This window comes from Rhineura floridana, chromosome 8, assembly GCF_030035675.1.
Source record: "Rhineura floridana isolate rRhiFlo1 chromosome 8, rRhiFlo1.hap2, whole genome shotgun sequence".
NCBI classification, from domain to species: domain Eukaryota; kingdom Metazoa; phylum Chordata; class Lepidosauria; order Squamata; family Rhineuridae; genus Rhineura; species Rhineura floridana.
Window position 1 is genome coordinate 68,596,012 of NC_084487.1, and position 12,614 is coordinate 68,608,625.

Consider the following 12,614-nt stretch of genomic DNA (forward strand, 5'->3'; position numbering starts at 1 on the left):
GAGAAAGGGATACCTGTCAGTGGGCTTGATGAGTGATGGCAACCCTTCCGTCACATCTCTAATCCATCTGCCTGGTAGACAGCATACCTGGCGAATCCACGGATCTTCTCGGCATACTTGGGTTTCGATCCCACGCAGTAGGGAGTCTCCCACTACTAGTAATCTTCTCTTCTTGTTGTGGGGCATGTTTTCATTGCCCCTGCTTGATTGAGCTTCAGCCTCTTGCATGTTGTCACACAGGGTCTCCTGTAATTCTTTCACCACAGGCTGTCCTCCAGTCTCCTCCTCGAATGGTTGAAAGCGGCTCCATAGCTCCACTGGTGAAGGGTGTCTTCTAGCTCTTCTGCTCCTAACTGTCACCCTTACCATGGAGTTTCCTCCACTTCGTTGTTCCTCTCCAAAACATTCTCCTCTTCTGCTACCACATGCTGTTGTTCTTCCTCCTCCTATACTTCTCTTTGCTGCTGTCAGGGCTGTGGAGTCGGAGTCGGAAGCAATTTTGGGTGGAGTCGGAGTCGGTAGATATGTTCCGACTCCGGCTTCAAAATAAATTTTGATTGACAAATTTTTTAAAATATAAATTCAAAATCTCAAAGAAGCTTCCCATGAAGTCAGCTGTAGTTGAGCATTTCACCATAACTCAAGATGGAAAACATTTTGTGTGTCAGTGTATGACACAGGACCCAGATGAAGACAAATGCTGTGATGCCAAGATCAGCACATATTCAGGCAGCGATAAAAATGCTCCTATGAGAGCTTCCAATTTAAAAAGACATTTACAGCCCTTTTCAGGGCTGTGGAGTTGGAAGCAATTTTGGGTGGAGTCGGAGTCGGACAGTAGAAAAATAGAGGAGTTGAAGTCGAAGGTTTGGCGTACCGATTCCACAGCTCTGGCTGCTGTTGTTCCAGTGTTCTAATAACTCTTCATCTTCTCTTATAGTCCTCAGTGTGGCCTCCTGCCATTCCAGGCCTCTCACTTTTTCTTCCAACATTGCCACAAGCTTGCACTTGTTGCTCGTGTACGCCACGTTGTTCTCAGGCAAGAAAACAAACATGGCACACACTTTGTAGGTCGCAAACACTGGAGTATCCTTCCCGTTCATACTCTATCTTTTGTTTCTTTTTAACTACTTGTTTTGGAGTGGCCTGTGCTTTGTCCTGTCCTACTTCAGGGTAAACTTGAGAGTCCCATTGGTATGCGGTGTGCCGTACAAGAAGAATTAGTAATATATTTGTTTGTTTGTTTTAGGGACCTCCCCCTTGACCTCCCCTGTCGAACTCCTTTGTCAAACTCCTGTTTGCTCTCCCTGTTCACTCGCTGTGTTTGCTCGCTCTCTGAAAGCTGGCTTATTTGTATCTCCTCTCCTGTGGACCAGCTGAGACAGTTCCCTCTGCTCTGCTCAGTTAGGAGTCAGGAAACAGAATGAAAGTCCCAGCACACACAGCTGCTGCTTGTTGCCCTCAGCTGGCCACACCCTTCAGCTAATAGCTATCAGGCCACACCCCTTCCAGTCAAGCTGCTTACAGCACATGGCTCCAGAGAACACGGCTTCACAGTCCTCTTGGCCGTTTTCTTTTCGTCGCCAAAGCTCCTTTGTCAAACTCATGTTTGCTCTCACTGTTCGCTTGCTCTCTGAAAGCTGGCTTGTATCTCCTCTCCTGTGGACTAGCTGAGACAGTTCCCTCTGCTCTGCTCAGTTAGGAGTCAGGAAGCAGAATGCGTACAGGAAACAGAAGTACTATGTGTAACTCTCTTTTCTGTTTCTTCATAATCACTAAAAACTGCAACAAATGTACAGCTGTGTTCCTTACCATTCAAAGCATTTAGCATGTGTTTTTAAATTGCTTTAAAAAATGTGTTTTTAAATTTGTATATTTGTTTTCAATGTTTGTAATTGTTGTAAACCGCCCAGAGAGCTTCAGCTATGGGGCAGTATATAAATGCAATCAATCAATCAATAAACAAACAAATAAATAAATGTTCTCTGCTACTGCTATGAAGCCAAGTTTTTAAAGAAAAAATGGTTTTTCTACTAATTTCTAAACTTTCAGTCCTGGAATAAATCATACCTAAAGCAGCTGAGGTTTTCCCTCTCTTTCTGGCTTATTTTTAAAGCCCTAAATGCCTTGGGATCCAAATAGCTAAAGGACTGCCTGTTCCCAAACCACCCTGCCCAGGGCTTACGTTTGCCTGGAGAGGTGCTGTGCCAGGTTCCCTCTTTAATTAGAGGTTCATTATGTTTTTACAAGGTAGACGGCTTTTTCTGCTGTGACACTCTAACTTTAGAATATCCTCCTAAAGGATTTCACACTATAAGCTTTTCAGTGCCATATGAAGGCCTTCCAATTTGCTCAGACATGTTAGTTTTTAGATTATTTTTGTTCTAGTTTGAACTTGAGTAGTTCTGTGTTTTAACGTGTTCTGTCTTCTACTTTGTTTATTTACTGCCTTTACATTGTATTTATATCTTGTGTGTAAATCCATACTTTTGTACACTGACCTGAAACATTTTGATGAATGGCAATTAAAAATATTTTAAATAAGAAATGAAATTAAATACTCCTAAGCATAGGTTTCCTTTGCTTTTCTTGTGTTTCCTATGTTTTTCTTAATATGTTCAAAATCTGAGTGGAGGTTGAAGCCATAAATGGCATGCTACATTGATTTAAAACAAAGATGAATGGGAGTAACATCCAGCTTACATACACTCCTTGTAGCTGAATAGGTGGAAGCACTTCAGGTCTTAAAGAAGTATGGGAGGCTGATTTAGGGATCCCCACTAAGGAAACCTGTTAGAAAATATGCAGTCCAAGCACCCTATTAAAACTACTTGCAACCAAAATTCAGGAAACAGTGCTTAAACCAGGTGTTCACAAACTCTGATCCGTGGACCACCAGTGATCCACTAGCTTAATTTAGGTGGTTTGCGGCATGTCTGTGAATTTGTGGTTGCAGGTGTGAGATGGCACATTCATCACATTAAATGTTCATGCAGATTTTTATTGCTACTTTTATTTCGTACATTGTTTTATTTTGTTTCTTACATTTTATTTCTTACGTTCATAAGAAATAGCAGAAGCAATAAAAATGCAATTAAATACTTACGGCATCTAGCACAGCACATTTACAACTGCTGCAACAGGCAGAAAAACCATTAATTGGTCCACCAAGACCCTCATCAATTTTCAAATGGTCCATGGGGGAAAAGTTGGGAACTACTGGCTTAAACATGTACATCACTGGTATATGACTCTCAATACATTGCATTGCATCAACAGTATCATGTCTCCACTCTGCTGGAGAGGATGTTACAAGAGTCATATTATCTATGTGGTAGTATCGTGCCTTTTGTGAAAGAATTTGGGGGATCTGTGTTCACAAAGGTGTCAAATCACAAGCCAGGCGAGATGGCCTTGAACCATCTCAATCTGTGAATGCACAGGATTAAGTGCTTCTTCCCTTGGTCTGTATAACAGATAACTTATGTGATAAACGTTGTGGTCACCTGAGCCTCCATGGTTTTTGCTAGCAGTTAGGTCTGTCTAGGGCAGCAAACCAAGTGGGTGGAGATCCCACCTAAGAGCCTTTTTAGGTCTAGGGACATCTCAAGTAAATAATAGAAGATCAATAACTGAATTCCTTATCAGTTTCTATGTATAATGAGAGCCAGGGTGGTGTAGTGGTTAGAATGTTGGACTACGACCTAAGAGACCAGGGTTCAAATCCCCACACAGCCAAGAAGCACACTGGGTGACCTTGAGCCAGTCACTGCCTCTCAGCCTCAAAGGAAGGCAATGGTAAACCCCCTCTGAATACTGTTTACCATGAAAACCCTATTCATAGGGTCGCCATAACTCAGGATCGACTTGAAGGCAGTTGTCCCGTCCAGAGCCGAAAGAATGAGGCGGGTACGTGTGTGCGAGTAAATCTCGTTTTATTAGAGTAATAGATACATCAAAAGCATTGCGCTTCATAGGAAAACCTACACTAACTCACTAAAGTCCCTAACTATACTTTAGACATGCTCTGCAACATGTGAAGGAAGTTGACGCAACGACTCCCCACTGCCAACGGCTGGCTTATAAAGGAAATGTCTTTGAACGTAATCTCTGACTCCTTCGTAATTCCTGTCTCTGCCCTGTCTGTTTCTCGCGGCGGCGGGAACGGGGGGAGAGGGGGCGCGCCTCCAACTGCTCATCGGAAGACAATTGCTCTCGAGCAACAGGCTCGAGGTCAGCGGGCGGCGCCACACTGGATTCCTCATGGGAACTGCTTGGGAAAGGAGGAGCTGGTTCTAACTCTGAAGCTTCCTCCCACTGATCCTGGGCATCGACTGGGGGTGGCGCGCTCTGCTCCTCTGCAAGAACGTTACTCATGGGAACTGGCTGAAAAGCAGGCTGTTCCCCTCCTCCTCTATCCTGCTCAGACACAACAATCTCCAACTCTGCTCCTTCTGACTGCGGAGGTGCTTGAAACTCATGCCTCCCCCTTTCCTGTTCCTTCTGAATTGACTGTCTCACAACATCATCCCCCCCTCCAGGCTTTAACCCTTCCCACCCCTGAGGTCTGGGTTTCTCTGGATAAGCCTCGTGGAATTCTCTCACCAAAATCAGAGCGTGCACATTCTCCTCTGATTCCCAGGAACGTTCAGTTGGATCGTACCCCTTCCACTGAATCAGGTACTGAAGACGCTCTCGGCGTTTTCGTGAGTCCAAAATCTGTTCTACTTCGTATTCCTCCTCCCCCTCTACCAACAACGGCGGCGCGGGCTCCAACCGTGGGCAGTGAGAATCGGGGCCAGCATCCTTTGTCAACAACGCCCTGTGAAAGACTGGGTGCATTTTAAATGTGGATGGCAATTTCAGTCTGTAGGCCACGGGGTTAATCTGGGCCTCCACCTCAAAGGGTCCTACACGCTGATCCTGCAGTTTACGACACCGACCAGGCATAGCTAGAAAACGTGTAGAGATCCAAACCTGATCTCCCACTCGTATGAGGTCTCCTTCCCTCCGATGCTGATCCGCTGTGCGTTTGTATAATCCACCTTGGCCTGTTCTAGTTGTTCTTGAAGTATCTGTTGCATTGCGTGGAATTCCTGCAAGTAATCCTCAGCGGCAAGGACTGAAAGACTGTCTTTTGGGGCAGGGAAGGCTCGGGGGTGATATCCAAAATTGGCGAAGAAGAGAGTCTGCTGTGTGTGCGAATGCACAGCATTATTGTAGGCAAATTCTGCTAAATGTAGGTAAGACATCCAGTTGTCCTGCTGTGATACCCCACAAAACAACGTAAATATTGTTGCAACACTGCGTTAACCCTCTTGGACTGCCTGTCTGTTTGGGGATGATGGGCAGAGGACATTCTCAGCTCACTTTGCAGTAACTTCCACAACGCTTGCCAGAAACGTGAGGTGAATTGTGTGCCCCGATCCGAAACCAGGCTGTCTGGCAGACCGTGCAGCTGACACACATGTTGCACGTACAATTTGGCCATGTCTTGAGCACTTGGGACCCCACGCACGGAATGAAGTGTGCCATTTTTGAAAAGGCATCAATGACCACCAACACTGTGGTTTTCCCCTGTGAGGGTGGAAGGTCTGTTATAAAATCCATAGTAATCATTCGCCAAGGTCCCCCAGGGGAAGGGAGAGGTTCCAGTAACCCTGGCGGCTTCCCAGTGGCATGTTTCGCCCTCATGCAAGTGGGGCAAGAGCGAACGTAATGCTCCACGTCCTCCTTCACCTTGGGCCACCAGAACTCCTGAGCGACAGCTTGAATGGTTTTAAAAACTCCAAAGTGGCCTGCCGTGGGGGCGTCATGGCACTGGCGTAATACCCTCACTCGCAGTTCCCCGGGGGGCACATAAACAGCTTCCTGGTGGTGCAGTATGCCATCCTTCCATATAAGGTCTTTCTGTTCTGCCTGGGTTAACGCGCTCTCTCCGACCCGCTGCTCTTGCGCGAAAGGGTCCTATTGCTGCGCTTCATGCACTTCAGCCTCCCAAGAGTCTTGGCAGGCTCCTACTACTGCCTGTTCAGGAGGGATTATGTACTGTAAAGGTTTTGGGGTGGGGTTCCTCAGAAATTCTGGCTTCCTCGAAAGGGAATCAGCTCGCTTATTCTGTGCTTGGGAGATGTAATGGATTTTGAAATGGAACCACATGAAGAACTGAGCCCAGCGCAGTTGCCTCTGATTGAGTTTTCGGGCGGTATGGAGACTCTCCAGATTACGATGGTCCGTGCGCACCTCAATTTTGTGCTGCGCTCCCTCCAGGTGGTGTCTCCAGGCTTCAAAGGCATCTCTAATGGCTAACAACTCCTTTTCCCACACAGTGTAATTATGTTCAGAGTCTGTTAACTTTCGGGAAAAGTAGGCACAAGGCATCAGTTCTCCCCCTTTTTGACTCGGCTGTGACAAAACCTCTCCGAGAGCTATGTCTGACGCATCAGATTCAACCACGAAAGGGAGCGCCGGGTCAGCATGCTGTAGTATGGGTTCAGTAGCAAACCGTCTCTTCAGGCATTCAAAAGCCTCTTCTGCAGCTTCTGTCCATTGGAAAGGCCCTGAGCCCTTCAGGCAATCCGTGAGCGGTGCGGTCTGATGGGAGTAGCTGGCTATGAAACGACGGTAGTAATTTGCAAAGCCCAAGAAGCATTGCAAGTCCTTCTTGGTCTTGGGGGGTTGCCATGTGAGCACACAACTAACTTTTTCGGGGGTCCATTTCTATTCCTGCTGGAGAGATCCTATATCCCAGAAAGTCCAACGTTGTTAGGTCAAACCCACACTTCTCCAGCTTTGCGTAAAGGCGGTGTTCTCGTAACTTCTGTAGCACTGCGCGCACGTGTGAGTCGTGTTCTTCAAGGGTATTCGAGTAAATCAAAATATCATCCAGATAAACTATCATGAAACGGTCCACAAAGTCTCGGAATATGTCATTCATGAAATTTTGGAAGACTCCTGGCGCTCCCGACTGTCCTTAGGGCATTACTAAATACTCAAATTGACCGTAACGGGTCTTAAAAGCGGTTTTCCATTCATGACCCGCCTTAATCCTCACCAAGTTGTAAGCTCCTCTCAAGTCCAGTTTCGTGAAAATTTTGGCGGAGCGCAACCTCTCCAATATTTCTCTAATGAGCGGCAACGGGTAGCTATTAGGGATGGTGAGCTGGTTTAAGCCTCGATAATCATTACAGGGACGGAGTTCCCCCCCTTTTTCTTCACAAACAGCAGGGGTGCACCAGCTGGGGACTGTGAAGGGCGAATGAAGCCTTTCTTCAAATAAGCATCCAGAAACTCTCTTAACGCTGCCAACTCCGGTTCAGATAGAGAATAAATCCGCCCTGCGGGGATGCGTGCTCCAGGCACTAAATGGATGGCACAATCATAGGGTCGGTGTGGAGGGAGTTGCTCCGCTTCCTTTTTATCGAAGACGTCTCGAAAACTCTCATACTTGCCGGGTAAGGTTATCTCCCCTGAGGGTGAGGTCCCAGCCAACACTTGTGGCTCCCCTTCAGGCTGGCAATGTTGATGGCAGTACTTGGAGGTGAAAACCACCACAGCTTCATCCCAAAAGATTGTGGGGTTGCGCCTAACCAGCCAAGGCATACCCAGGACCACTGGAAAACACGGCAAGGACGCCACATAGAACGACAGATATTTTCGATGCCCAGGGACCTTCACCTCCACTGCCTCAGTCACCCGAGTCACCCCTCCAGACTTCAGGGGCCGGCCATCTATAGTTTCTACCGCCAACGGCTGATCCAGTTCCCTTGTGGGAATATCATGGTGTAGTGCCAAATCTCGATCTATGAAACAGGAGGATGCTCCGCTGTCGATCATCGCCTTGGCAGAGAAACTCGTGCCTGAGGGTAGAGTGATGCAAATGGGTAACAGAAGGGCCCCTTAGGAGGGAAAGGGTCGTAACGGAGGTTCAGTGTTTGTAGCTCCCCCCAACTCTCTAGCCTCTACGAGAGCTGGGATTTGAAGTTTTCCGGCAGCTGGGGTTTTCCGGTTTTGGCTGCACAATTTCTGGCGAGGTGCCCCAACTTCCCGCAATAGAGACACAGTCCTTCCCTTCGGCGTCTTTCCCTCTCCTCCTCTGTCAATCGCGGTCTAGCCCCCCCAATCTGCATGGGCTCCTCTCCCATGACAGTAGGGATGCCAGGCGTGGGCACGGGGCACGCGCAAGGCAGCGGAGCAGCAACCTGACTTCGAGACGGCTCCATTCTTCGCTCCAACTTTCTTCCTTCTAAGCGGCTGTCTATCTGTAAACTCAGTTGAATCAAACCCCTCAGTGAGTCGGGGTGGTGGTGGCACGCGCCAGTTCATCCAACACTTCGGAACTCAGTCCATTTCTGTAGAAGTACATCAAGGCTGGGTCATTGTACTTGGTCTCCTGCGACAAAACTCGAAAAGCATTCGTATATTGTCCTACAGACCTTTCCCTTGTCTCAGGGTTCCTAATTGGTGAGCCACCGTCTCCTTCCTCTGAGGGTCTCGGAACATGTCCCCCATCGCATTCTTGAAAGCGTCAAACTGGCGCAATATCTGGTCGTTGCGAATCAAATACGGGGTGGCCCATTTTGCCGCTTCCCCTTCCAATAAACTGATGATGAACGCCACCTTCGCATCATCCGTTGGAAACTCAGCTCTGTGCACTTGAATGTACAACTCACATTGGGCTAGGAACATGGCAAACTGTTCACTCTGGTCCCCGTATCGCACGGGGAGCCCCACTGGAGATTTCACAGGGACTGCCACCCCGGGAGGCGCAGCCTGGACTTGAGCAACCAAGGCACGGAGATTCTGGTTATCCACCTGTAAGGCTTGTGTTGCGGTTCTGAGGTTTTGGTTCTCGGCTTGTAGGGCTTGTGTAGTCACTCGGAGGTTCTGGATATCGGCATACAAGGCTTCCATGGTGATAGGTACTCCCCCTCTTGCTCCGTTCTGGTCCATGCCATCTGCCATGGGAACAGCTTTGAGTAGGGATGGTGGTTGCGTCAATCTGTCCCGTCCAGAGCCGAAAGAATGAGGCGGGTACGTGTGTGCGAGTAAATCTCGTTTTATTAGAGTAATAGATACATCAAAAGCATTGCGCTTCATAGGAAAACCTACACTAACTCACTAAAGTCCCTAACTATACTTTAGACATGCTCTGCAACGTGTGAAGGAAGTTGACGCAACGACTCCCCACTGCCAACGGCTGGCTTATAAAGGAAATGTCTTTGAACGTAATCTCTGACTCCTTCGTAATTCCTGTCTCTGCCCTGTCCGTTTCTCGCGGCGGCGGGAACGGGGGGAGAGGGGGCGCGCCTCCAACTGCTCATCGGAAGACAATTGCTCTCGAGCAACAGGCTCGAGGTCAGTGGGCGGCGCCACACTGGATTCCTCATGGGAACTGCTTGGGAAAGGAGGAGCTGGTTCTAACTCTGAAGCTTCCTCCCACTGATCCTGGGCATCGACTGGGGGTGGCGCGCTCTGCTCCTCTGCAAGAACGTTACTCATGGGAACTGGCTGAAAAGCAGGCTGTTCCCCTCCTCCTCTATCCTGCTCAGACACAACAATCTCCAACTCTGCTCCTTCTGACTGCGGAGGTGCTTGAATCTCATGCCTCCCCCTTTCCTGTTCCTTCTGAGTTGACTGTCTCACAACAGCAGTCCATTCTATTTATAATGAACATATCCAATTTACTATATATTTTATGCTACTTGTGGACATAGCCATATGTCAGGTCTTACACATCACATACACAAGGGATGTATACCAACATATTACATTTCAAAGTACAGCATATATCACATTAAATTTCCATCAGTAAAGGAGTAATCTCCTCTTCATTGTGTATAGACCTCAATACTCAGAGTTAGAAGGTTCTTCCTTCTTCAAATAGTGTCAGGGGGAACTGGTAAAAATCCCTAAAATTGTCTGTCTTTTATAGCTTTTGTTTGTAACTATCTATACTTTGTCAGTATAGCTCATATAAATACTATACTCTTCAAGTTTTTAACTTACAGTTGAACTCTCATCCTAACTCTGCACCTTGATGCTAATATTGTATTCTAATATGTTCTCCTGACGCACCCGTTAACAGCTTCAGCCATACATAGACACGATTGTTGGCTGAATGTCTGGACTCCTTATCAAATGTTGATACTTTACAGGGAGCATTTACTTTAGAACTCCAGTAAGCAAAACTCAAAGAAAAAAAAGCTTTTTAACTGGCAGTTTGTCCTTTTGCTCTCATTTCAGCTTGTATTGTTTACATCACCACTTTTCCACATAATTTTATATAAATCAATAATAGAGAATGTTAAATAAATTAATTATTAAGTGCTCAGGATAGCCTATTAATATTAATATAGGTGGCCTATGACACAGGTCATAAATGATTTGATACTGTTATCTATGGCATCAGAACAGCAAACTCACCTTGTCCATTAGGAGCTAATGCTCTTTATGATTATGGTACCTAGAACAGTGATAGCACATTATTGGAAGAGCTCTGAGGTTTGCTCAGCTTTGGAAAATTGCAATTCTGTAGAAGTTAATTCATCATAGAATGAACAGACATGTATCAAAGCATGGTTACTTTATTGATATGTGATACCCTTTTGTAGTTCATTATTAAAGATGTCTGGACTCTGGGTCCCCTAATACTTCATATCCCAGTGTGGAAAGATGTAATGCCATGTTTGCAAGGGAAGGAAGCATTAGACAGGTTGATGGTATACATTGATGTAATGTGTCCTTACTGTGTATGGACAATATCTGCTTTGTACCCTACATGTTGATGTTTTGAATTTTTGTTGTATAGTGTTGTTTAATGAAAGTAAAGACTATATACAAAAAAGGTTGTACTTACATTTTTATAACAAATCTGGTAACACTCTTTTTCCAGAGCGGCTCTTGAAGAGAATGCTTATAATCGCATGAAACAAGTTGTGAAATGGTATTTGTCAGGATTCTATAAAAAGCCAAAGGTAACACTTTCCGGACGGTTTTGCTTAACCTCTCCTCCCCCCCCTTCTGTGTTTGTTTCAGTGCAAATCACAACTCACCTATTTGCTCAGGTATTTGTAGATAGGATACTTCTATATGTTAGTTTTAGTCAGCCTGTAAGATAGAAGGATGGTGGCTTTAATCATGGTGTGTGTTGCTTATATCAGTAGCTGACAGGATGGGTTAAAGAGTTCTAGTGGGTTGTCTTCTACCACCCTTCACCATCCTTATGCTGTCTCATCACACAGGAGGTTTTCTTGTGGCACTACATTAAGACTGAATGACATGAGAATTTCAGACTTCTTATTCTGGATTTGGAGTGCAACCTAAAGAACAAGATAAAGATATTCATTCACAACCATGTTAAGACTTTCACTAGTAGGCATGCTACAAAACATCTGGGGTTGCTTTGGAATCTGAGGTGCTTTGTGGGGATGAAATGGGTTGGGTGGTCAGTGTTATAGTTGAAGATAAGTGGGAGGGCTAAGCACCCGCTACCAGCACACCACTTCTTAACTTCAAATTGCACCTTCCATCACCACTTTGTGACAGAGAAGATGTGTCGCTTAAGATTTGTGAGCTCAATTTGTCTTACCTATATAGTCTATGCAATTCCTATGACAACCTTCTTCTAGAGGAGAAGAGGCACTGGTTTACAAATGCACTGAAATATAAATAATTAAGCAACCCATTCCTACTTAAAATCAGGTTAACCACCTCCACACTACCAAGGTGTACCTTTTCATGATGCCTCCTTAAAATCTATGAAACAGGTTGGTTATTTTCAAATTTTGCTTTGATATTTTTCATTAGTGATACAATCATCATCGCAATGATGCCAGGAAACAGGATTACAAGCACTATGCTCCAAGTCATTGAGTGATACCAGTCTGGCACCTACTACAGGTGTCTCCCCATCTCTCACTCTTTAACCCATCCCTCCAGGTACTGATGTAAACAATAAACAGGAGTTGGTCAATTCACAGGAGGATTCGTCTAGCAATACAGTAAGCCTCAGATGCTTCATTAGGCTGTACAGGACAGTGTGAGGCACCTTTGCTAGTCCTACACACTCCATCTTCAGGTAACTTGGACTAGGGCCTGAAGTACCAAGGAAGTGTAGGGCCATGGAGGGTAAAGTTGTAAGGAAGCACAAGTTGTGACACAACATCATTGCTGATCACATGTTGAGGCACCAGCCTTAGCTTCCAGTTTCTCGGCTTTCTGCAAGTTGAGTCAACATCAGAGATCTTAACTCTGATGTTAAACCAGCAGAGTTACTTATTATTGAATTTACCTGGCTTTTTTTAAAAAAGAAAATGTATTAAAATGTTAGTGTCTGTTAAAACATGAATGTAGCTGCTTTGTAACTATTAATTGTTGAATATAATTGGTGGTTCTCAATTGTACATGTGCTTCCAGTCACACTGAAAACTCTATACTGCACTGCAACCTATTGTGAAGGAAACATTTTGCAGACCGAACTGCAATTCTCAGTTGAAATGGTGTCACAGTATGATGTTGAACAAACCTTGGTATAGCGTAGGGGTGGCTAACCCCTGAGTGGGATATGACCTGCAAAGAGTTTTGGGCCCATGGGAACTCGGCAGCAAATTGGC

The 12,614-nt window shown here is 45.8% G+C and overlaps 1 protein-coding gene across 4 annotated transcripts in view; it reads left to right on the forward strand.

The window, feature by feature from the left end:
• Positions 1-12,614, forward strand: part of OSBPL8 (oxysterol binding protein like 8) — a 181,921-nt gene that overhangs the window by 112,974 nt on the left and 56,333 nt on the right. For all 4 annotated transcript variants that reach the window (XM_061639701.1, XM_061639704.1, XM_061639703.1 and 1 more), the window contains one exon: positions 10,895-10,976. In XM_061639701.1, the coding sequence (XP_061495685.1) occupies positions 10,895-10,976 (82 nt within the window). The remainder of the gene's footprint in view (positions 1-10,894; positions 10,977-12,614) is intronic.